At 44.1% G+C, this 22,754-nt stretch overlaps 1 protein-coding gene and 1 long non-coding RNA gene across 2 annotated transcripts; one reads left to right on the top strand and one right to left on the bottom strand.

The window, feature by feature from the left end:
* The first annotated feature begins 480 nt into the window (after window positions 1–480).
* LOC309884752 lies at window positions 481–6,487 on the top strand. Its single transcript, XR_014318681.1, has 3 exons — window positions 481–644; window positions 1,070–1,185; window positions 4,649–6,487. It is a non-coding gene; the product is annotated as an uncharacterized lncRNA (long non-coding RNA).
* On the bottom strand, window positions 5,072–21,699 carry CRKL (CRK like proto-oncogene, adaptor protein). Its single transcript, XM_082774008.1, has 3 exons — window positions 20,835–21,699; window positions 17,740–18,196; window positions 5,072–9,014 (listed from the first exon to the last, which is right to left on the bottom strand). The coding sequence occupies exons 1-3, from the start codon at window positions 21,146–21,148 to the stop codon at window positions 8,880–8,882; spliced, it is 906 nt and encodes a 301-aa protein (XP_082630134.1). The 5' UTR covers window positions 21,149–21,699; the 3' UTR covers window positions 5,072–8,879.
* Window positions 21,700–22,754: the final 1,055 nt, after the last annotated feature.

Genomic DNA, 22,754 nt, shown 5'->3' with positions numbered 1-22,754 from the left:
GGCAGCTTTAATGGTGGGGGAAAGGGAAAGCAGCCAGGTACAGTGGGGTGCGGTGTCAGCAGCTCCCCAAGTGGCTCCCTGTGCTGTAAATCGTTGCCCCAGCAATGCCCTGACATGTTTGCAGCAGGGACTGTCTCTTGGAGGAGACACAGACTATGGCTCTATTTTGGGTGATGACTACAGAGCTCAGAGTGTTTGGCAGCAGGGAGGGGCATTTAATCCGCCTGTCCTCCTCAAGGTACTCGTCTCCTTCCTCCACTCCCCTCCATTTTCCAAAGCTGTTTCAGTGCCACGCTGCCTTAGGGCTGCAGGACTGCAACGTGTGGCTGAAACCAGGCCACCGCAGTGAGGGAGGCAGGAGTCCCACACATTTGACGGATGGAAGTCCTACATCCTCACTGCCCTGTTAAGGACTGTGCAAGCTTTCTGTTCCCAGGCTAACATCTCTTTATTTTTATCTATTTAAATTCAGGCCAGCGTTGATAACACAATTGCCATGGTGGAGGTCTGTGGGCTACCACTGTTGTACAGCACAAACCCTTGCTCGGAGCCCAGCGTGCTGTCCCACCGGTTGGAGAGCTATTTCCATCCCATCAGCTACCTCTGCCTCAATCAAATGATGCCAAGTGCCCGTTCTGATGCAGGTGGGTTACTCAGCCCCGTACAGGCAGGAGCTGCTACTGAGTACTGGAAGAAAGCCTTACACTGCTACTGGGGACATCCTGTGGTTTGGGATGATTTCGAGCAGAAGTTTCTGACAGTGCCAATACGCTGTGTGTGCTGCTCAGCCCGGTGTTACCCTGTTCAGCTTAATTCCAGACCTGAGCTCATTTGAGCCTTTCAGTGGCCAACCCCCCAGGCTGAGGTGTCCCATGTCCAGGTGTTATTTCATGCAGGGAAATTCTCTTTTTAATGTTGGAGCTGGGTCTCCAAAGTGCTGAGTACTCACAGCTATCGCAGGTAGTCGGGGCAGCAGGAGGTATTCTTTCTTTGAAGGATGTGGCTCTTCCTGCCCTTAAGAAGGCCTGGTGAGATGAATGACACTGCCTCTGTGCCATGCCTGCATTAGGTTGGAGGCCCGGCAGGAAGCCAGCCCCGTGTGCTGTGTGTGTACCCAACGAGGAGCCAGTTCCCACTGTTCGTCAGCTGCCTCACCTGGGAAGAGAAAAGCTGTTCCTCTGCAAGGTCAGTCGATTAATGATAACACTGGTCACGAGATCAGGGCAAAAAAGAGAAAATCCAACATTTCAGAAATAGATTCAGCAAATAAAAGTCCCAGTGAGAGTCTCCTGCCTTGAACTACCTCCTAATTCAGATCAAATCAGTACAGTAACATAAAGTATAGTAAAAAAAACAACAAGCTCTGGGGCTGGAGTCTAGGCACACAAAGGCTTATAAATGATCAGGGGTGCTTCACCATAATGAGTAACGGGCAAGTTTGTATTGTTTTGTTTTTTTAATGACAAGTTAGGGACAGTGACAGTGCACTCTAGGACCCGGCTGGGATTGTCACTTCTTGTCAGGAGCACACTGGGGGTCTCATGGCCTGGCTTGGCTGCTGCAGGGCAGTGGGCAGAAGGAATAAGAGGAGTGCCAAGAGTTTCCATCTGGCCCCTGATGTTCACTTCTTTCAGTCCCTTCTGTCTTTTCCAAGTAGTGCCCCTGCCACTGACTCACTGCTCCCTGAGCCAGCCCCATCTTTGCAAAGCAGACCCCAACCAGTGCCCACTGCCCCCTCATCTGAGCAAGAGCCCTTCCTGCCCCAGGGCCTGAAGGGGATTCCTTAGAGAGCCAGACTGGGAAACAGCATACGAGAGGGCTGTTGAGTCACTGAGATCCACGCTTCCTCGTGTGTTTTAGTGCTTAAGTTCTAGAGCAAATGCAGGATTACAAGTGATGGATTTTTCAGCGCTGACTTTGAGCTGCCCTTGTTGGACCAGGCAGGACGAACAAAGCAGGAGCTGGGTCCCTGCGGATAGCCTGCATTTAGCCCTGCTCCCGATTGTCTGGCGTGCCAGCGGCAGGCTAGACTAATAACTTGTGCCGGGAGGGCTCTGGTTACAAAATGCCCGGAATGAAGCAAGCAGGTGCTGGGAAGGTTATCTGAGGAGAACGCCGCGGTAAGTCCCTGCTGCCGCTCGCTCACCCCGGCCTGCTTCAGGAACAGCGTGGGGGGCACCTTCCACAGGTGAGGCTGCATCCAGCGCCAGGAGCCGCTGGGTTTCTGGTGAGCAGTCACCACACCGCTGGGCAGCGGCAGGAGCTCAGCTGCCGGTTCCTGCAGGTGGTGCCCATCTGGGGACCCCACAAAGCAGAACTGGGCCTGAGGCACAGCACTGGGGTCCCCAGCTGCTGCTGCGGAGGGTGGTCCAGCTGGAGCAGCGCGGTGCTGACCAGATTCAGGCCGGGCACGCAATGGTCCCATTAAGAAGTTACAATAATTGATGCAACTTCTGCTTGCAGGCAAGCTTGTAGGGCTCAAATTTCAGAGCAGGAGGCTCACTCTGGGACAGCTGTGATGGTTTCTTTCCCTGCTGCCTTCCTGACCCTCATGGACTCACAGTCCTGCTGCAGGAGGGCTCAGCTGTTTGCATAGTGACCGTCACCGTTTGCAGCTCGTGGTATTAAGGTAACCTGAAATTGGAACTGCTTTACCTTAATACACTGAGCTGTGGCTTGTGGTCCAACAGCTGCTACAAGAGCAGCTGATACGCTCCCTCAAAAAAGGGCAGAGGACACGGGGCAGAAACCACTACAGCTGCTCGAAGGTGAGCCATCCCTGTTGGCAGAGTCCCGAAGAGCTTTCCTGCGTGCACATCACACTGGTTATTGTAAACCGTGTAAAAAAAGTTACAAGGAAACTTGTTCATGTGTTGTGACAGCATTTTATTTTAGTGTATTTAGGCATACTTGCTACTCGTGTAAGCGCAAGCCGGCGTAGAGCTGGTTGAAACTAAAGGGTTGTTTTCTATTGTACTGGTTTAGAAAGAAAACCTTTTATTTAAATGAAGGTGACAAACCAGCTCCTTCCACCTTGCTTGCACCTGGGCTTATGCTGGCTGCTGTTTGGCCTGACCTAGCCAAACTTGCTTAAATTTAAATAAGTGAAGGTCTGCATGCAGGTAAGCCACAACTAAACTCCGTTTGAGTCGTTGCTCATTTCTTGTTACCTTTGATGTTCTGCTGAGTAACCCTGGCTGTTCTGGAGCTGGAGGCAGCTGCAGCGTGGGTGCTCCTGGTACAAACCCTGAGCCCTGAGCACAGGCAGCGAGAGCTGTGGGCCCCACCCAGGGGTCAGCCTGGTGGCAGGAAGGGAAGGCAGAGGGAGCTGGGGGCAAGCTGGTGCTGCTGGCACTTGGGGCGAGGGCTGCCAGGAACCAGGCTGCCTTTTAAAATGCAGACAAATGGCAGTCCCTTGCACCCTAGTTGCTGCAGCTCACTCAGACTGTGTAATGCATCCCTTCTGATAACATTGCCAAAGTAACGCAACCCCCTCCCACCTCAAGTGGTAGGAAGAGGTCATTTATTTCTAAGCGCACGACAAAACAAGGCCATGCAGAGTTCTGTGGCCTTTTACCCCTATGTAGTGCAGATTTATACCAACCTGATGCATTTTGAGACAAATGCAAAGTTCTTCTGTTCAGAACACTGGTATTATTAAACTCCCCAAGCCTTCTGGCTCTGAAAGCACTTCGTCTCCCACTGCCCGATAACAGTGCATGTGGACATCTCAGGTTAATGTCAGAGAAACCCAATTTTACTGAAACAAAAACCAAGGCAGGCCCTGTCTGGGCTGGCTGGTGCAGGCAGCCCGCCCCTTCCTCAGAGGATGGGCAGCAACTGCCTCTGTGTGCGTTGCACACCTCTTACTGTAGCCAGGAGCGGTGCTGCTTCTGCACATGCGGTCAGAATTCGGGCTGTAGGAAGCAGACTGCTGGTAAAGCAGGGGCCTTGGTTTTGCTACATAAATAGTGAAGCAACATAAATAGTGAGGCAATGATGTCCTGAGAAGCAGCTGCAGTAAGCAGCTCAGCACTTTCAGTTTTTGCTAGAAAGGTACACAAAATAATTTGAAGCAGTTCTCAGGCTGCCTGTATGCACTTTCCTTGGTCTTGCTTGAGTATTTGAGATTTTTTTTTTCCTGAAGAAAGGTAACTTGCCAAATACGAGTATTTGCTACTACACTATACAGAGTTGGCTATAACATTTATTAAAACACTGTAGAAATCTGTACTGCAGAGAACACACCCACTAGCCTTCATTGCAGTGAGCACATACCCACGAAGAGGCCAGGGAAACAATGCAAGCTTTTAAGACTTCTCCCTTACAGCATTTACGTGTTTGAAGTTCTGCTTTTTTTAATCTCATGTAAGCTCACTTCAAGTTTCAACACATTGTGAATGATTTACCTGAATGATCTCAAATATTAAAAAGTTACCGTAATCTCTATTTTTGATCTGGATTGACTGTAAAAAGGCAAAAAGCTGACCTCCTGTTCTTGATTTACAAAAGCAGGGCTCTGTAACACCTTATGGTGACAACTTCAACAGGGGCTAGAAGGCTTCACTTGTCCCTACCTGCACCCGTCAGGCCTTAGTTACTAAAAAATAAGCTAAATTCAAAGCAAATGCTTAAATTGTTCTTACAGGCACAGTCAAGATAATTATCACAGTGAAAGAAGGTCATAATTTCCACACAGACTTTTAAAAGCCTCTACAAAAGAAGAGTTAAATGTAGTGACAGGAAGAGCGCTGGTGTCAGGTGCGAGGGGGAAGGAAACAGCGATTGGCGTTACCGGAGCTGCATCTTTCAGTTGAGCCTGCAGAGCACAGCAGAACAGTTGGAGAACACGCACAAGGATGGAGCATGACGGTGTCATTCACTCAGCATCAGTATTTTCTCCTGCTTACCTGTTGCTTTGACTCGGGAAAACTTCAGCTGGCACAGATTTACCTACGGAATAGGCCATGATACTGACACAGTAAGGACCTAAATACTCTGCCACTATCACCACAGGTTTAAGACTAAAGACAACAAGTGATACTGTAAGTTGAGGCAAGTTTTATTTAGACTGTACAAACAGGGCACTGGAAAAAAAAAAAACAGTGGCTTGATGTTGGGACCAGTTCTATGAAAAAAGTGGAGTAAGAAATTAAAAGGCACTAATCTTAAGAAAAGACACTCCATATATTCTAAGAATATAATTCATTTAATACTGTTAATTTTATAGCACAAAAAATAAAACAAGCTATGATCCCCAAAATAAATTTTAAAAGCTTACACTTTAATATTATTGCCTGAAGTTCATGGTCTTTAAATTACATATTGTGTTTTAAAGTTTACACAGTGAAGACTGTCTCGAATACAAGGCCACCTTTCCCACTGCAATAATTGTATCCTTGTCTCAAAAAACATTTTCATTTAACAGAACAGAAAATGACAGCTATACAAGAATGCTTTCACTGGTCCCAAAAGGCAGTCTTTTAGGCAGGTCTCACTTTCAAATGCAGGTATTGAGAAATATGCTTGAAAACTTGACTAGAAAACAAAAGGCAGCCCACTCGTTCCCAGGATGTTAATATAATATTAAAAAATTACTTTACAGGCACATGAAATGGCACAAAGAATGCTGTATTTCCCTTTACAAAAATAATGCTCAGGCTCTTCAGAGCCCCAGCCCAGACAGGATATTCCCTTTTGTTTATTCTTTCCAATTTGTAAACAATCATGAATTAAATTAGCGCTTATCCAGTGATGGACACTGATTAAAACAGTTTTCGTTTAAACTTTCGGACTGGTCAGAGGCTTCAATGTCTATATACACACATACACAACAGGAGGGAGTCAAACAGTAAGCCTTTCATGATAGTTAACTAGTGTGGCACCTGGTGATGAAACCGGCTGCTAGTTCAAAAGCATGGACGATTTTAATGGTGCATAGATCGAAGCTGTCACTTGCAGACTCATGCTTCATAGTACGAATACCTGACGCCCCCCGGGAACATCTACATGGATAGGTTAGCACTCGAATTCAGGAGGCTTCATAAAGCAACAGACAGCACACATGTAAGCAAGCAACAAGCGATTGAGAATCAAAAGAGTCCTTCAAAGAAAAACACCAACTGATCAAATGCAGTCTTTATATGAAAATATTCGTCTTATAGTAAAATGGCAAAGACACTTTGAAGCGAGTTTACAATCAGCTTAGGCTGGTCAGTATGCTACATTTAAACCGCATTGAACATCACCAATCTATACCGCTGCTACCGCGAGAAATACTGTTCGTCTGGGGCCCAAAACCAGGTTCACAGAGATGTACGAACTCTCATCTTTGCATCAGATCCCACTGCAAACAAATTTTGCATAGTTTTGAAGGAAAATAGTTTGCTTTTCTGCAGTATCAGAACATAATTGAACCTAAAACAATGCTTGTGTTCAAAGCGTATACCTTATTCAATGAGGAGATCAGTCAAGACACTTATTTTAGTGACAAAATCCAGGTTAAAAGTTGTGTTCAAGATCTCAAATCTCACAGTATTTATTCATGGACTTTAACATGCAAAAGAAGAATTCTACAACCAGTTTTCTGAAGAGCTACCTGCAGCTAGGTCAGGTCTGAAATAAGCTTTCTCTGCAGCAGACTGAGTTTAGTGCAGTTTCTGTATTCACATGATGACTCTCAGTAGTACAATCTATGTAGTAAACTTCAGGTGGAGTTGGGGCACAGAAGAATCACAACCTCCTCTAGTTAAGAGAGCTGCATAGCTTTTCTTTGCAAGACAACCTGTCAGCGCCTATTGTCAAGAAATTCTTTCAGCACCAAACACTTCAGTCAATGCTACGCTACTTCACAGTTAATTTGGTAGTAAAATGCTCTACAAGAACTTCTAGACTGTCAGCCACCTGATTAATACTACAGAAAATAACTAACAGATGAACCGAGTTTCTTAAAAAGAAAACCACAGCATTTTACATCTCTTGTTGTAAATGCCATTTTCGCATTTCTTCAGTGCCTTCCATTTAAGGGTCTCACAGCACCTTCACAGGAGTGAGAACAACGTTCTTTTACTAGGAAAAAGTGACACAAATCAACAAGAAAACATGCTGGAACTTAAGATGACAACTTCCATATAATTTAACACTTGTAAGAAGTGGTACAGTTCTGCAGGTGTCTGAAGTTTCTCATTTTGCTACAACTGACAGCCTTCACAAGTTGAAAAATGAATGTATTGTAGCACTGCTGTTTTCCTGTCAGATATTCCTGGCTTTCTGCAGCAGGCATTTTTCTTTATGCAGGCTGTCTGAAAAGGGAGGTTTCATAGTTACAGTCTTTGCAGACATGTTACTCTGTTAATTTGGCGTTATTTTTAAAAGAGCATTCCAGTTCACCTAGAAAACACATTTAAAGAGGAAGGTAGAAGACAGCACTGTACCTAAGCTTTCATATCCTGTAAATGGGCTAAGGACTTACCCTGCATGGCATTAATTATACTTACATAGCTACAGCCATGTAGATCCCTACTTTAGGTACAACAGTACAGCTTATGTACAGAAAAGGGGAAAAAACTATACTGATAAAAGACTTTGTGGCCTCCTCCAGCCTGAGCATTCACTTATCTGACAGGGAACCCAGGCAGCTGACTCCAATTCACCATTTTCTGGAGGGTGCTGGGAGTAGGAGGGATCTGGGGCATGTATAAGCCAGAGCCAACTCATTTGGAGGGGGTAAAAATTGTAGCATGCAGAGGATCTGTGATACAAGGGAGTGATGGGGAGAAAAAAAAGGCCCAAAATGAAGAAGAACACAGTTCTGGAAGAGAAGCACAGCAACGCGGAGACACCCTGGAAAAAAGGTACTGTGTTTAAGGAGTCTTAAGCGAGGTGGGGCTGGCTTAGCTAGGGAACTCTGGAGTGATAAGGGAACCTGCAGAGAAATAGGTATAAAAGGTTTATGCTTAAATAAGAGGATTCCATCAGTATTTACCAGGTTCTTCTGTCCTGGTCCTTTTGTACTTCTCCACGCTGTGGTGAACTGACTCTTCTGTCTACCAAGTAACAGCTTGGTGACAAGCACTGCTGTGGCAGTAAACCAGACTTTCAGCACAGCAGAGGAGCTGTACATAGACCAGGCCAAAGTGTTTCCCTTTAAAGCTCACTTACTATAGTTAGTGCTCGCAAAATCAACAGAAATGCGTTAAGTATGTCAAAAATGAGTTACGAGTATTAACCCCTCCTAAATTTCCTTATAAATAAATGCCTCAGCTTCAATGCAGCTCAATCAATGGTTATCTGTATTTAACACACACTGTTTCAAGAAGGTCAACAACAAGCTCAAAAGTTAACAGAAACGAGCAGTTACTAATACAACTGCTTAGAATACATAGCTTCAATTATTGTCCTTTAAAGAGACCATCATCGTAAATGTACTACCTTAGGACAGGTTCACTTAAAACTATGTCTTCTTCAGTCCTAAAATTGCATTTTTGTTGTTGCTTTTTGTTGGACAGTAACACGAGTTGCATGTTTGATCTAAGGTTAGGGCTCTTCCTACTAAGCAGGCCAGAACAAGCCCGTGGAAGTCTTAAGAAAGGTTTTCCTCCCATACTTGTCTGCCACACACCTTGCGGTTCAGTCTTCTCCAGCTTACAGCCCAATACAGTTTTAAAAATGAAACCAAATTCTGGTTGATGCAACTACGGCATGAAGGTCAGGCAGTGACTTGGGTTGTATGTATTCCAAATGTATATTAAAAGAACTGTCAAACTGCAGCAAGCTGGAAAATGGGCAATGCTAGCAACGTGCCATTTAGTCATTCCACCTCAAACAATGCTAATGATAGCCAGGAAAATGAAGCAGCAGTGTAAGTTGGGTAAAGGGAATCATTCATTCTCATCTGGGTTTTGAGGGTCAAATATTTTGACATGTGTGAAGGGGAAAAGCCCTTTCCGACCGTTGACTTCTCCTTCCCACTGACCGTTTATATTCATCCTTGTAACCTTCACAATATCTCCGACCTGCAGAATTAAAAAAAAATATAAAAAAAATCACACATAAGAATCTTACCTCAGATACAAATCTAATGAAGAACAATAAATACAATCCCATCACTTAAAAGAAAATTGATATAAGCTTCAAAAGGAAAGAAAAGTTAGTTTTACTCAACTAAAACACAGACACCATTCCTAAATGTGATGTCTGCATTTGCTTTGAAAACTTTAACTAATGGGATACTTACGTATTTCAATAAATTACTGAACCACGCCTTTTCCTGTAGGAAAGCTTACTTCATGCAGCCATATATTTAGCTTAGATGTAAACTGACATCACTAAAGCTACCATAAATAATGAGATGCAAACCCCATTCAAAATAGCACAGCCCTCACTGGGTTTAGCATTAACATGCTTATTTCAAAGAAAACTTAGCTTTTCAAAGAACGATTCCTGTGACAGAGAAACCACTACGTGAAGTTCTACTTCTGACTACCACAGCCTAAGAAACTTGTGTAGTTTTCTAAAACAATGATACACTTCTCAAATGTTTTTAATAAGCATTAGATATGCAGATAGTAGCTTTATCTGGTGCTTTCACCTCCACTTCCCATCAAAGAATTTGGAACAGGAACAACATGTCAGGCCTTTCCTATCATAACTGTCTCTTCTATTTGGTGGTGAAAGAAGAGAAAAGCTATGATAAAGCAAAACAAAAAATCCGCCCAAATTATACTTTACCACTGTTCAGTGTCTGTATTTAACCTGAATTAGGATAATTTACAAAGCAAAATACTCAACATGACAACCAGCTTTTGAGACTGACTAAACAGTCATTTCTCCCTCAAACACTTCAGAATAGCTGAAGCCGTGGCCTGTTGCAGCAGCTCTTGAACTACACCTCCCTTCCTGTTTACTTAATTGCATCTATGTGGTAACTATAGTAAATATTAGAAAAGTGACATTAGCAGCTCATAACTAACTTCACAAAAAAGGTAGAACCTGCCTATGACTAACGGCCAGCAGTTCATAAGCTTCCTCCCCAAATGAGGTCCAAGCAATTTGTAGCTGGGTTTCAGATTACCAAACTACTTCTGCAAAATCCAAAGGAAACTAGCTTTGGTCTTGAAGGAAAAATTAGATTTTATTCTTGACACGGTGTGTATATATAACAACTTGTCCACACTATCTAAATAGCATTAACATTTACAGCTGATGCAGATAGTTCAAGGGCCTTGGCAAAGGACCTTAGATTAAAACGTTTCAGATAAAATTTTTTTTAGTTTTCCAAAAAGGAAAAAAGCCGAGTCCACAAAATATCTTGCAGGAAACGCATCACCAGGTGATCCAAAGCCTGTTTAAAGCAGTTACCATTACTTCAATAGATATTTTTGACAACCACTCTGAAATATTCAGAAACCTTGAGCAAAGTTTAAGACACAACCACGAACTCTTTGGCAGTCACTCAGTGTTACATCTCTTAAAATAAGATGTCTCAAACATTGAAACTCTTTCCAGATATTTAAGCTTGACGTGTATTAGAATTGGACATTAACTCAAAATGTGTTGTTCTGTTCCCACCCAAATCCTCCCTCACCCTGCTTTTCTCATTACTTAGCGCTTTCCCCCTCCCCTTTCCCATCCGGAAATTCAAGACTCGCACTTGAGACAACTTTAATCCTGTGCTTTCAAGAGAGGAGAAAGTCCTCTGATCCCCACACAGTTTTGGGATATAATTGAGAGTCTCTTAAACTGTCAACTTTATGCATGCTGCTCATAAATTCAAACATGAAGCCAACATGTCCTACTGAGTAGTTAGACATTGCCCAGGTCATTTAGCACACACAGATAGCATTAATTTGACTGGCTTTCTTCTCTTGGTGGACTACTGCAGCACGCTTTGTGTTTTTGATAAAAAGCACAATTTGTCTGACTTCTCGTTAAATGGAAAGTCTAGAGAAAGCTTTAAATAGTAACAAGATGATTTAAACAGGAACCTAACAAAAGTCTCTTTAGGAAAAGGCTGATAACATCTATAAATAGTCAGTGTTGCACTGCTAGATTTAAAATAACCCTTGAAGACAGATTCAAGTTCCAGGTTTTAGACTCGAAATCATGAAGGCACATCTGACACAACAGTTAAAACCCAGCAGGAAACTGCATTTACCCCACACCACGCAAACAATCTATTTGGAAACACACTAATCTTATTCCTGGGATGGGGAGGGGAATCAGTAGTACACAGAATCAAACACGTGGACTTTTTTTTTTTGTCTGACAACTTAATTCCGGACACATGCTGTAGAGATCAATCCAAAATTAATTCAGAAGCTCTAGGAAAACATACTTCAGTTTGACTCTGATTTCTACAGCTTGAACAGGTTGGGAGTCTTAGTTTAGTTGAGCAAAAAATGATAGAAAATGGCAATTTAAGTATCACCTTGCAAAAAAACCAGTGCAGTCTAACAATGCAAAGTGTTCTTTACACTGCTGGGCAGGTAAAGTTGCTACAAATCAGTAGCAGCTGTTAAAGAGTGGTAGGTGAGAAAAGGTTCGCAAAAAACATAAAAAAAAAAATATACCAAGGACTTGAATAGTAGAGTGATTTGCAATAAACAGATCTCTTTTTTTCCCAAAGGAAAGCTGCCGAATATCCCCTCATGCTGTATTATTTACACAAAATACAGTCCCTTGAGAAAATTAAATGAAACAGCATGCTGAAACAAGATTTTTGGGGAAGGAATCTTGATGTCATGATAAAATCATTCTTGGATTTCATAAAGACTCTTTTTGAGAGCATCTCTAGAATCTGGTCAAGTAGTCTCTATGGGCATCCCTCCCAAGTACTAACTGCAAGCAGTATTTGGTAAAGTCTCTTTAAAGCCTGTCAGCTGAGGTGTGATCTCCTACTAAAGTTATTTAACATGCTATTGTTTTCAGAGAATATTTTGGGCTAGTCAGAAGGATTGTCTTATGATTAGGCACAGGACAGAGTCAGGAGTCCTGGTTCTATTGTCATTTCTGCCACAAACTTCCTGTATGATTCTGGACAGCTCATGGGCCCTTATCTATAAATTAGGCTAATGCTTCCTTAGTCTCAGCATCTCTCAGACAAATAACTCACTTGCAAAGCATGCCAGCATCACTAGATGGAAGTAGCACCTACTGAAGTGAGTAATATTTCTGAAATGCAGCCATTTGGTTCCACCCAAACGATAAAATCAAAGCGTATTTTAGATAGCATCCTTTCATTACGTCCCTGTTACAGCACGAATTCAAAGCCCCAGGGAAATGTGAGTTGTGGAACATGCCAGTCAGAAAGGTTACTTCATTCACTCCAGACTCCTCTGTACCTGTCTTCCACTTGAAGCTGATTCATACACTGCACAAGGTTCCTGCATGCCATTTGAGTCACGTAGCCCATTAATTCAGCATGTTTTAGACATATTCCATCAAAGAAATCACTTGATATCCCACTGTCCCCCAAAATGTATAAAACTAAACAAAAGAAGCAGAATTCAGTTGTATACCAAGGAGAACGAATCGATACTTTGAAGGAGCCGGTGCTCTAAGTATTAGAAGATTCTAGAAACCAAATGGCTGATAGCACACCTTTATTGCCCTGATCTTGATGCTGCGTGCCAGAACAATAACAGCTGATGCCTCAAGTCATTCTGACCTGAGGAAAGACCTTTGATCGTTCCTGAGATGTGAGAGCAGGTCGAAGGGCAGTGCAGAAGTGCTGAAACCCCAGATGCAGTTAACCTAGCCTCACCTAGAAAGAATGCTGCAGCGTGTACCTCAAGTAGAGCCAGAGCTGGGCTTAGAGCACCACAACAAAGAGCAGTTTTCATTGAATTGTGATAGCCTGTCCCCATCTGCTAAGCATGCTGTCACAACAGTCCAGAATCCGGAGAGCTCAGAACTCCCATGAACAGTCAGTCACTCTTTAGCCACACTAAAACTCATTTTAGCACAGGAACTCGTCTAGATTATCCCCATTGCTTTCAGTTTCATCTGAAAATAAACTCTGCAAACAGTTCTGAGGGTAAACATGTGTTAAATTGCGAGGCACTGACTGTTGTCCTGATGGGAACGATAAAGAATTCTGACTGGAAAAGGAAGCCCCAAAGGCTAAGAACGCACACAGCGTCCAATGTAATTGGCAGTTGCATTTTCAAAGATAGCATACTGAAAAGTTTGTGTGTATCAGCAGATACAGAAATCCTGCCACCAACATCACTTTCAATTCAATGGTTCTCCAAGCTAAAGCTCTGTGATCAACACTTAAAACCTAGAACCTATACTTGTGTAGTTAAAGCCAAATATTTATCTTGTCAGTTAGATGCATTTTAATGTTTAAAACAGCAATAGTGAATTTCCCTGACTTAAGAGAAGCATAACACTTGTTGTCTAGTGAAAATAGCAACCTAATTTCCTAATTAAGAAAGTTCTGCTACTAGCACATCTTGCCCTACTTGTCTCAACTTTAAAGAGAAGAAAGTTAACTATAACCTAATTGCAACGAGCTCAAGAGACACATTATGTCAGTTATATAACTGTGAGGAACAGGTATTTATTTCACCAAAACATCTCAGTGAAACATTAACTCCCTGATAGCACATGGATACATCTATGTGCTTGATATGCCACACACCGATAAGCTACTTCACACTATAATGTTGGCACAGGTTTGGGGAAAAAAATCACTATGATAAAAAAAAAAAGCTATAAAAATATAACGAAGCTCTGTATATATATATAAAACCTTAAGATTCCCTAACACTGTCATGTCAGATTTGGATGTGAACTCTAGGACTACCACTGACTTCAAAGTGGTTTATGACACTTACTACAATGCTTGCAGTATATTTAAGAACCATTATTTAAACACATGGTGTATTTAAAACATCCTTAAGTCATTCCACACCATTTGATAAAGGAATTTGTAGTTCACAACCTGAGCCAACCTTCAAACAGCTCACCAGTTTTTAAGGGAATTACCTACCATTAGTTTACCTACTGACCAGGCTAGGCACGAAGAACTCTGTTGTGTAGCTATTAGCAATTAATCATCTTCCTTGGATCCAAGCAAAAAGTCCAAATACCAACAGATAAACTCCTTTTTAAGGTAAAATGCAGCAGGTCTTAGGCTTCTGGGCACTGCATAGGCTGGTTTCAGATGAGGCTTCATTAGCAGGCTGGCTGAAGAACTCCAAGTTATAAATGATGAGAAACTCTAAGGTAGACTTTGCTGTTCTGTACCTTAGTGACAGAGCAAACAGTCCCTGCATCACCGTGCGGTGCTGGTTTGTGTAACCTTTGAACGCAGGGCTGTCCTCCTCATTTTCCCACGGAAAATCAGGGGTGAAGAGGCGCAGTACATAGTCCCGTAACGTAGAGTTCTAGTTCCCATAAACGCAGGACACTGCATCCCTGTCCTTCGTATTTCTTCCTCTAGAGCACCAGAAAGGAAGGAAACTGCCTCTTGGCTGAAAGCACACAACTAGAGGAACAGACCTGGGCTGATGCTTTTGTGTGTGTGTGTGTGCGTGCGTGCAGTATTCTTGAAAACACTACACACAGTAGTAATCAAAATCAGTAAAGTTGCAGTGAGAAACTGCAGACAATCATCCCGCTAAAAAGCATTAAATGTGAACGGCCTATGTAATTAATAGAACTGACCACAGTCATGTGTTAATCTTTCACATACAATAAACTTATCGTAGGCTTTACTAATTGTTCACTGCTGCAGTGGGATGCACAAAACTATATGCACAGTAACTGTACGTTTGGGGATGACAGCAATATCTAAAATTGGTATTTTAGCTTGTAAAGCAGATTACTGATGTTTTATCTTAGAGAATAAAAGTAGAGCATATAATGCAACAGGACCAAATCCCCATTTCGATGTTAGTCACTCCAGGAATATAAATATGGATGCTGAACAATTTTAGCCCAGTTAGGTCCAAGTTGTACCAAATGCCATGCTACCTACCTAGTATCCTTACAGGAAATCTATTGCAGACACTCTCAAACTTTCTTGCCCTTAAACTGTCATGCTTTAAATACTACTTCAAAGTTAAGTACTCCATCATTATCCAACCAACTAGATCTTGACAAGGATTTTCAAGAGAATATTCATTTTACAAGTTTAAAAAAAAACATTTCTCACATGAAAAATGTAATTACCTTCCTTAAAACCAGGTTTCTTCTCAGTAACAGTCTATGAATATTTATCTTCTCTGACAGCTTAGGTAAACAATAGCGTGCAACAGACAAACTGGACCTGAAAGCAGACAGTTTGTCCCATTTTCAAGCTGAACCTTGCAAAATGGCATCCCTCCACTTAAAAGAAGCTGAGCAGGTTACCACTCAATAGCTGTATTTACTCCTGATGGTGTTCTGGTTCTTGTAAGTAGTGTCTGTGTGCTGATCACATAAAGCTCCAGCCAGCAAGCAGGTATTTTGCTTTCTTACTTTTATCAGTTTAAATGAGATTACACACAATCAGTAGCTGTACAATTATAGGAACAATTATCAGTACAAGCTGAACCATGATTGAGAGGTCATACTGAGGCACAACACTGTACAATACTATTACTCTGAAAGAACACCATTAGCTTTCTTCCCCCAAACGCCCTCATAACCCATCCTTTCCCTACCATTAGCTACCTTCCGTGCTCTTACCAAAGAGAAGCTTCTAGTCTAAATGAACCCTATTATTTCTAAGAATGTTGAACTATGACCTCAAATGGTTCAGATTATTTAGTGAGAAGCAAAGCCCTGACAAGGTTGGGATTAATACATCAGAGCCCAGCAGGTGTTAGGCAAGCTGAAGGAAGATAATGAAAAGAATCTGGAATTTTCTTTAAGGATAGAACACATGACAAAAATGTTGCTATAATGAGGTTGTTAATGTTCCCTGTGCATGGAAGGAGAAGCTGTAACCACCAATTTTAATGAAAATGTAGATCAATTCCCAGAATTCTACTTCTGAAACCTCTTGAGAAGCCACAGTGTGACTAAGGTGAACCTGTGAAAAAATAGACTCCATAGGAAGACAAAATATACCAGGGGTGGGAGATGCAAAGACACGAAGCCATAAGCAATTGGAGATCAGTGGAACAGAAGAATATTTCAAACAGAATTTCAGCAACTTGAAGGTTCCAAAGAACTCTGACCTATATGTTGGTCACAGAATTAATCCTACCACTACATTCTGGCAGCTAAAATTAACTAGATCACTAAACAGCAAATCAGAAAAATCTATTTGAGAGCCATCCTTCCACACAGTTCTGCTACCCTGCAGCAAAGCAAGCTCCCTGAAGTAATTCCACGACACACTGATAACAACAGCATCAATTGCTGCCAAAACTATTCACACTTCTGAAAACAGAGCAAGGCAAGCGATCTTCTGTACGGTACAGCTGGCAGTGAATTTACATTTCTTCCTATGATAATTTTCACACCTTGTTCATGAATAGCAAGCAACTAGTTTTCCTAAGACTCAAAAAAAATCCAGTGATACATATTTAATTTCTAACCCTCTGAGAGTAATCACTTGTAGAAATTTTACAAGAGGAAAAAGCCTTAAGGTAACTTTTATTAGCGACTTCCAATTATTCATAAAACCTTAGTCTAAGTATCAGCTATAGCTAACAGCCTCAACTTGCAAACTAACAGGGCAAGGGCAACAGGCGAAGTTCAAAAGTATTTTTAAAACCACTATTTTACTTGCTAAAACGCTGTTGCTTCCTTTGCTTGTTTCCTTGCATTTGCTCCTTGAAGTATTTTACCACATTCAAATTTCATCACTCAGAACAACCACCAATAGCACTGCTTCCAGGTGAGACATTTCTGAAGCATGAGTTAACTAACTTTCAGTATAGTCAAAGCATGGGAGTAAGAGTGTCTGTATCCTACATATAGTTTCAAAAACTTCCATTCCATCATTTATGCCAATTTAATTACAATTGTAACATGAATTCTTTACCATTTAAAGAATAAAGCTCTAAAACCTTTAAGACGTCCCTAATAGAAAAAAAAAGTGTTTTGGCAAGCACAGGAACTTATTAGAAGCTCAACACAAGGTTAGAGGCTACACTACAGTCTTTCATCTTATAAATAAACGCACCCTTCCCCTCCCCTTCTAGGTCTTAAGACCATTTCTCAAATTCCAATTTTCAAAAAAAATCTAGAGTCCTTCAGAAGACTCTTCTGCTTCTTTGTATTTCTGATGTGCCCAGACACAAGCTCTCAACACTAGCGTACTTCATGCTACAGCTGAGGATCAAAAAATAAGTAAAAATCTGTTCATAAACAATCCTTACCTTTCTCTGAAGGACGCTACTGCCAGTTCTCAACCTGGAACACTGCAACAATTAAACACCCCTTTCCTTCCCCAAGGTAAGGTGGAGAAGCAGGTCATCCCCCCTAGCACTTACTCCCACAGTAGGATGTATACATTCTACTACCCTTGAGCGTATTTTCACTGTTGCAGAGGCAAGAAAACAGTAAATTAAGTATAGGTTCTGACATAACTTAGTCACTTTTCTCAAAGGAAGTGGTATAGATGAAGCAATTCTTGTAATCTTCCTTTAGAACCTAACAGAACTTCTCAGTCCCTCGACACAGCTGAGCAGACTCCATATGAAGTCATTTACACCAACTTTGCCACTAACAATTTTTTGTTTCTTATTCTACAAAACCATTGAACAAGTGTCAGACTTGAAAGGAAAAGAAACTTACCTCTAGTGCCAGTGCAGTCTTGTCATAAGCACAGGGTACTCTCTTCTGGATAGCTTTGGCATAGACTGGTCCATTCTGTGTTGACGGCAGAGGATTGATCACTGCTCCCGGTGTACTGGATACCGAGGGAAGGGGACTTGTGGTCTGAGGCTGAGCATAAGCATGGGCAGGTTCTGGAATACCGTAGCTGTTGGAATTCCTGTTTCCATGCTTCCCATGAGATCTGACTAGCTTTTCTACATAAGGAACAGGAATCATCCCAATCCGACCATCCTTGTTTCTGGCACTCCACCACTGTTCTTCTGGCTTCTCTACGATTGCCAGTATTTCACCCTTTTTAAATGGAAGATCCTCAGCATCATTGCCAGGAAAGTCATACAGAGTCCGAACATATTCCAAATTTTCTTCTGCAGTGGACATAGGGGCAGATCCAGATCCTGTTGGTGGACTTGGATACCTAAGTTTAAAAAAGTCAGTATTATCAATAGCTATCCCATAGCTATTGTTCTGTATTTCCAGTAACAAAGCCAACCACCACTTTTACACTAGGACCACCAAATGAAAGAGAACTACCTACGTTCACCTTTATAACAAAACTATTAGCTTGGTAACACTGGGAAACGTTTAACAAGTTTAACTCATACTCTCAAGCAATTACCTAAGTACCCATCTTATTTTCCCCAGAAATCCAATAAAAAACTATCGGGGATGCAAAAATTGGGAGAAATAATGCAAAATCTTATCTATTGGTTTACTTTTTCTTTTTTGGATCGTTTTGAAGATGTTAGGGTAGATTAAAATGATTTCTATAGCTTAAGTGACAAGAGGCCATGATACTTAAATGAAAAAGATTTGGGTGTCTTGGGGTGAGGAGGGGAAGGGCTCTCAGAGAGCTAACTAATCCTCTTCAGTTCTTTGCATTCACGTTTTTAACCTCAGCATCCACTTTCCTCAAGAATTCAGAAACTCTGAGTGCCAGACTTGAGGGAGCATAGTGGAAAAAGAGAAAAGTAAGAGGAGGATATGATAATCTCAAATCTTTCTGATTCTATAGGCAGTAGAGCATCTTTGTACCAGAAAGCTGCTGTTTATAGGTAGGGTTTTGGGGACACTCAGTCTTGTTAATACTGAAAACTGCTTTGTTTAAGAAAAGAAAGGCAGATTCTGTGTTTTTATGAGACAATACTTTATTTTCCTTTTTGGAAAGTAATATGGAATAAGCTCCCTAATCTTATTGTTACCTGTGATGCTCCTCTGAAAATGCCAACTTTTAAAGAAAAATGACAGCTAGCAATAACAGCTCTGACACAAGTGCCTGTCCACCCCTATTCTAAATCTAGTCCATTAATTTAAAAATAATAATCTGGGAATGCTACCCCTCATTCTCCCTCTTGCGTCAGGATGTTTCTTTTAAACAGAAATTCAAACCACCAACCATGTCATTGATTTTTCAAGAAGTTTAGAACAAAATTTATGCTAGAAGGAAAAACATCTAGTCAACCCCATTTGGAGTTTTATATATATCTATATAAATATAAAAGCATGTGAGTTCGCTGTATGCTTGGGGTTCCATCTGTCCCTGTATGCTGAGAGAACAACCAATGGCTGTACGGAATCAAACCTTGAAAATGAGGTGGCGTGTTCATGATGTCATGAAAACATTCACGAAATACTTCATGCAAGATTCTATACAAACACCAAGAGAGCAAGTGGCATCAGCTAAGTTTAAGCGTCTTGATAAAGCTCAGGAAGTCATTGCCATACATAACTGAGAAGAAGCTTTTACTGTCAGAGAGGCACAGCAGTATGCAGGTTAACGAGAACAGAGGTAAGCATAAAAATTGCTGTAGATTTGACTTTTTTCATCCAAACCATCCTGAAGTTTAAACATGCACAAAACCCTGGGCAGCTCCAGTTAAGTGTTCCTGCACCTGTGAAAGGTGAGTGAATTTTTCACCTATTCACTTCTTTAGCCTCCGCACAGCCACTACCCTGAAGATGTCTCAACAGCTTTATGAGTTCTTGAAGCTGGTGCTTTGTCACATTCCCCCCACCCACCACCTGAGAGCTTTACAGGAAGACTTTTGATCATGTGTGGTCAAAATTCAGTTTGACAACTTACTGTCAACCTTTGACAAGTTACTGACAGTTATTAAGAACTGGACTATGCCAAGATTAAAGTGTGGTTATAAAACTCAAAGTTATTTTTCCACCAAATAACTTGTCAATCTGAAAAAAAAATCTTAAACCGCAGAATTTAGAAGTAAACCAATTTTTATTTTCCATGTTATTTTTCTAGCTTTTATTTTCATTTTGTTCTATTCAGGAAGCCCCAAAGATGAAAGAAATATGTTCTAGACTTATCAATAAGCTGTTTAGTGATGCAAGCTGCAGGTATGTCCCCTGTTGGGCTCAGGACAAAGAATGATCTCATAGTCAAGTCATATTTTCCCATCCTCCTAGAAAAGCATTTCCCAGTGTAGTATATGCAGATACAAAGAGTGCCATAACCAAACCGAGATGCATGTTTTTACATTTTTTGGGGGAAATGTCACTCTAGAAGCTTGGGAAATGCTGTCCTAGAATGCATTAAAACTCAGTTAACAGGGTGAAGCAGTCTAATCACAAAGGTGTGTCATTGTGGATGCAGGGCCAGAGAGCAAGTTAAGCTCAGAGGCTGTACTTCAATCACCAAAAGGAAGATTTCTGAACCAGCTTCTCAACCTTCCTGGGAGCAGGACAATACCAGAAGGTTGATACAAAGCAAGACCACGCCCTCTCGCAAGGCAATTACAGGCAGCGACAGGGATGTACACACACTACCTTAGCATCCATCTACATGCAATGCAAGGCCAGGCCCCACGCACCATCTGGACAACGATGACCAAAAGAACAACCTATGTTGGTCATCGTGCTCCAGAGCGCTGAGGACGGTTATTAGGAAGGGTTCCTGGGGAGGGCCAGAAAGAAAGGCTTCCTTGCTGCATGCAGCACGGCCCTACCTCCAGCCTTAGGGTGCTGGGGCTGAGCCCCCCGCCTCGCAGCGCCAGGAGCAGAGCTGGCGGTGGGAGTGGCGACGGGAGGGTGGCACTCACCTGGGCGCAGGCTCGATGAGGGTGGTGGTGTCCAGGTAGTGGATCTTGTAGAACTCCAGCAGGGCGGGCAGGTGGTCGAACTCCTGGTCGCCGATCTTAAAGCGGCGGTTGGGCAGGGAGTTAATGATGTAGTGGGAAACCCGCGAGTTCTCGGACACCGAGAGCACGTAGTCCCCGGGGCAGGTGGACGAGTCCCGCACCAGGAACATGCCGTGCCGCTGCCCCTGCAACCGCGTCTGCGCCTCCGCCCGGGACACCGGGCCCACGTACCAGCTGGAGCGGTCCGACGAATCGAAACGGGCGGCGGAGGACATGGCTCCGGCCGGGGAAGGCTGAGGGCGAGAGGGAGGAAGGCGGCGAGCCCGAAGGCCCGGCAGGAGGAGGAGGAGGAGAGCCGGCGAAGGGAAGGGCCGGGCGGGGAGGCCCGGCAGGCGGAGCGGGGCTGGGGGCTAGGAGGAAGAGGCGAGCGGCCGGCCCAGCAGCGAGGAAGCCCGGGGGGGAAAGGAGGGCAGCGATGCGGCAGGAGGAAGCCCCGAGGAGCGGCTGGGCTGGGGCCGGCCGGAGCCGGCGGTCAGGGCCCCCGAGTCTCCCTCAGCGGCGGGGCGTGCGGGGCATCCTTCCCGCCTCTCCCTCAGGCCTGCGGCGGGCCCGGGCGGGCGGGTGGCGAAGAGCAGCGGCGGCCGGCGAGGGATAAAGCGGCGAGGGCGGCCGGCCGGCTGCGACAGCGGCCGGGAGAAGGGAAGGGAAGGAGGGAGGGCTCGGCCGGCCGGCAGCGGGGCGCTGGGAGGGGGCTCGGTGTCCCGGCGCTCGGTGCCGTCCCGTTCCCTCCCCTCACGGATCCGAGCACCAAAATGGCGGCGGCGCCGGGCGCACCGCCCCGCGCAGGCGCCTCGCGCCCGCCTGAGGGGAGCGCGGCGGGGGAGGGGCGGCGCCGCTGAGGGAGGCGGCCCTGGAGGTGGCGGGCGGCTCCGCGCCTCGGTCTCCTTATTTGACGGGCTGCAGGAGGTCAAACGAGCCCCCGGCGCAATAACTGGGGTCCTCCCTGCCTGTGTGTGTGGTGGGGGAGTAATATGTGTAATATGTGTGTGAAAGGCGGCAAGATGGGAGGGAGGGGGCACCGCCCGCCTCCCCGCGCCCGCTGTAGGCGCTCTGTGCCGCAGGTCGCCCCCAAATGCCCGCCTGGTCCCCTCAGGTGAAGGTGTCTGAGGGGACAGTGGCGCTCCTCTGCCTTCTCCTTGTCCTCCTGGGGCCTTCCTTGCTCGGTGCTGCCCGGGCTTTGCACCCCGCCATGCCTCGGGCTGCCTTGGGGCTTCCCTTCCCTCCCGGCTCTGCAGGGTGCAGGCTGCAGGCAGCTGTTGGCAGGGCTCGCCTTCCCTGAGGATGTGTTGCCCTATTAATGCCTATTTATTAAGGGCCAAAGTGGACCACCGCGATAATCTCTTCTGATCTAGATATCTATACAACTTCCTACAGGCTGAGAGAGAGTTTCACCCCTTTCCACTGCCGTTCCCAGACAACCGGGGTCAAAGCCCTTTGGGGCGTGGGCAGGGGAAGATGCTGCCGCAGCCGCTGAAGAGGAAGGAAGCCCCGGAAAGGACTCAGCAGGGCCCGCGGGCAGCAGCCGGGCAAGAGCTTGGCCTGCAGCACGCACGAGCTGCTCGAGGCTGGGAGGGAGGCCGGTTGGCGCGCCCTGACCTCAGCAGAGCAGCGCCAGCCTTGGCAGAGGGGCCTGCAGGCTCTGACGCAAATTCGGGAGAGCTGGCGGTGGTAAGCAGCACAGCCAGCTGCAATAGGTAAGGGCACGGCAACATAAACCGCACTAAGTCCCCAGGCGTACTTGAAACCTTGGCATATGCTGTGATTTTAGCTCAGTCTCGTGGCTTGGTTTGTGCTTTTGATTTCACTTTTTTCATTTTGCTT

Source organism: Aythya marila (genome assembly GCF_965140915.1).
Source record: "Aythya marila genome assembly, chromosome: 17".
Taxonomy (NCBI): Eukaryota; Metazoa; Chordata; class Aves; order Anseriformes; family Anatidae; genus Aythya; species Aythya marila.
Note: the sequence above shows the minus strand (reverse complement) of the source record. Positions and strands in the feature narration are given on the sequence as shown.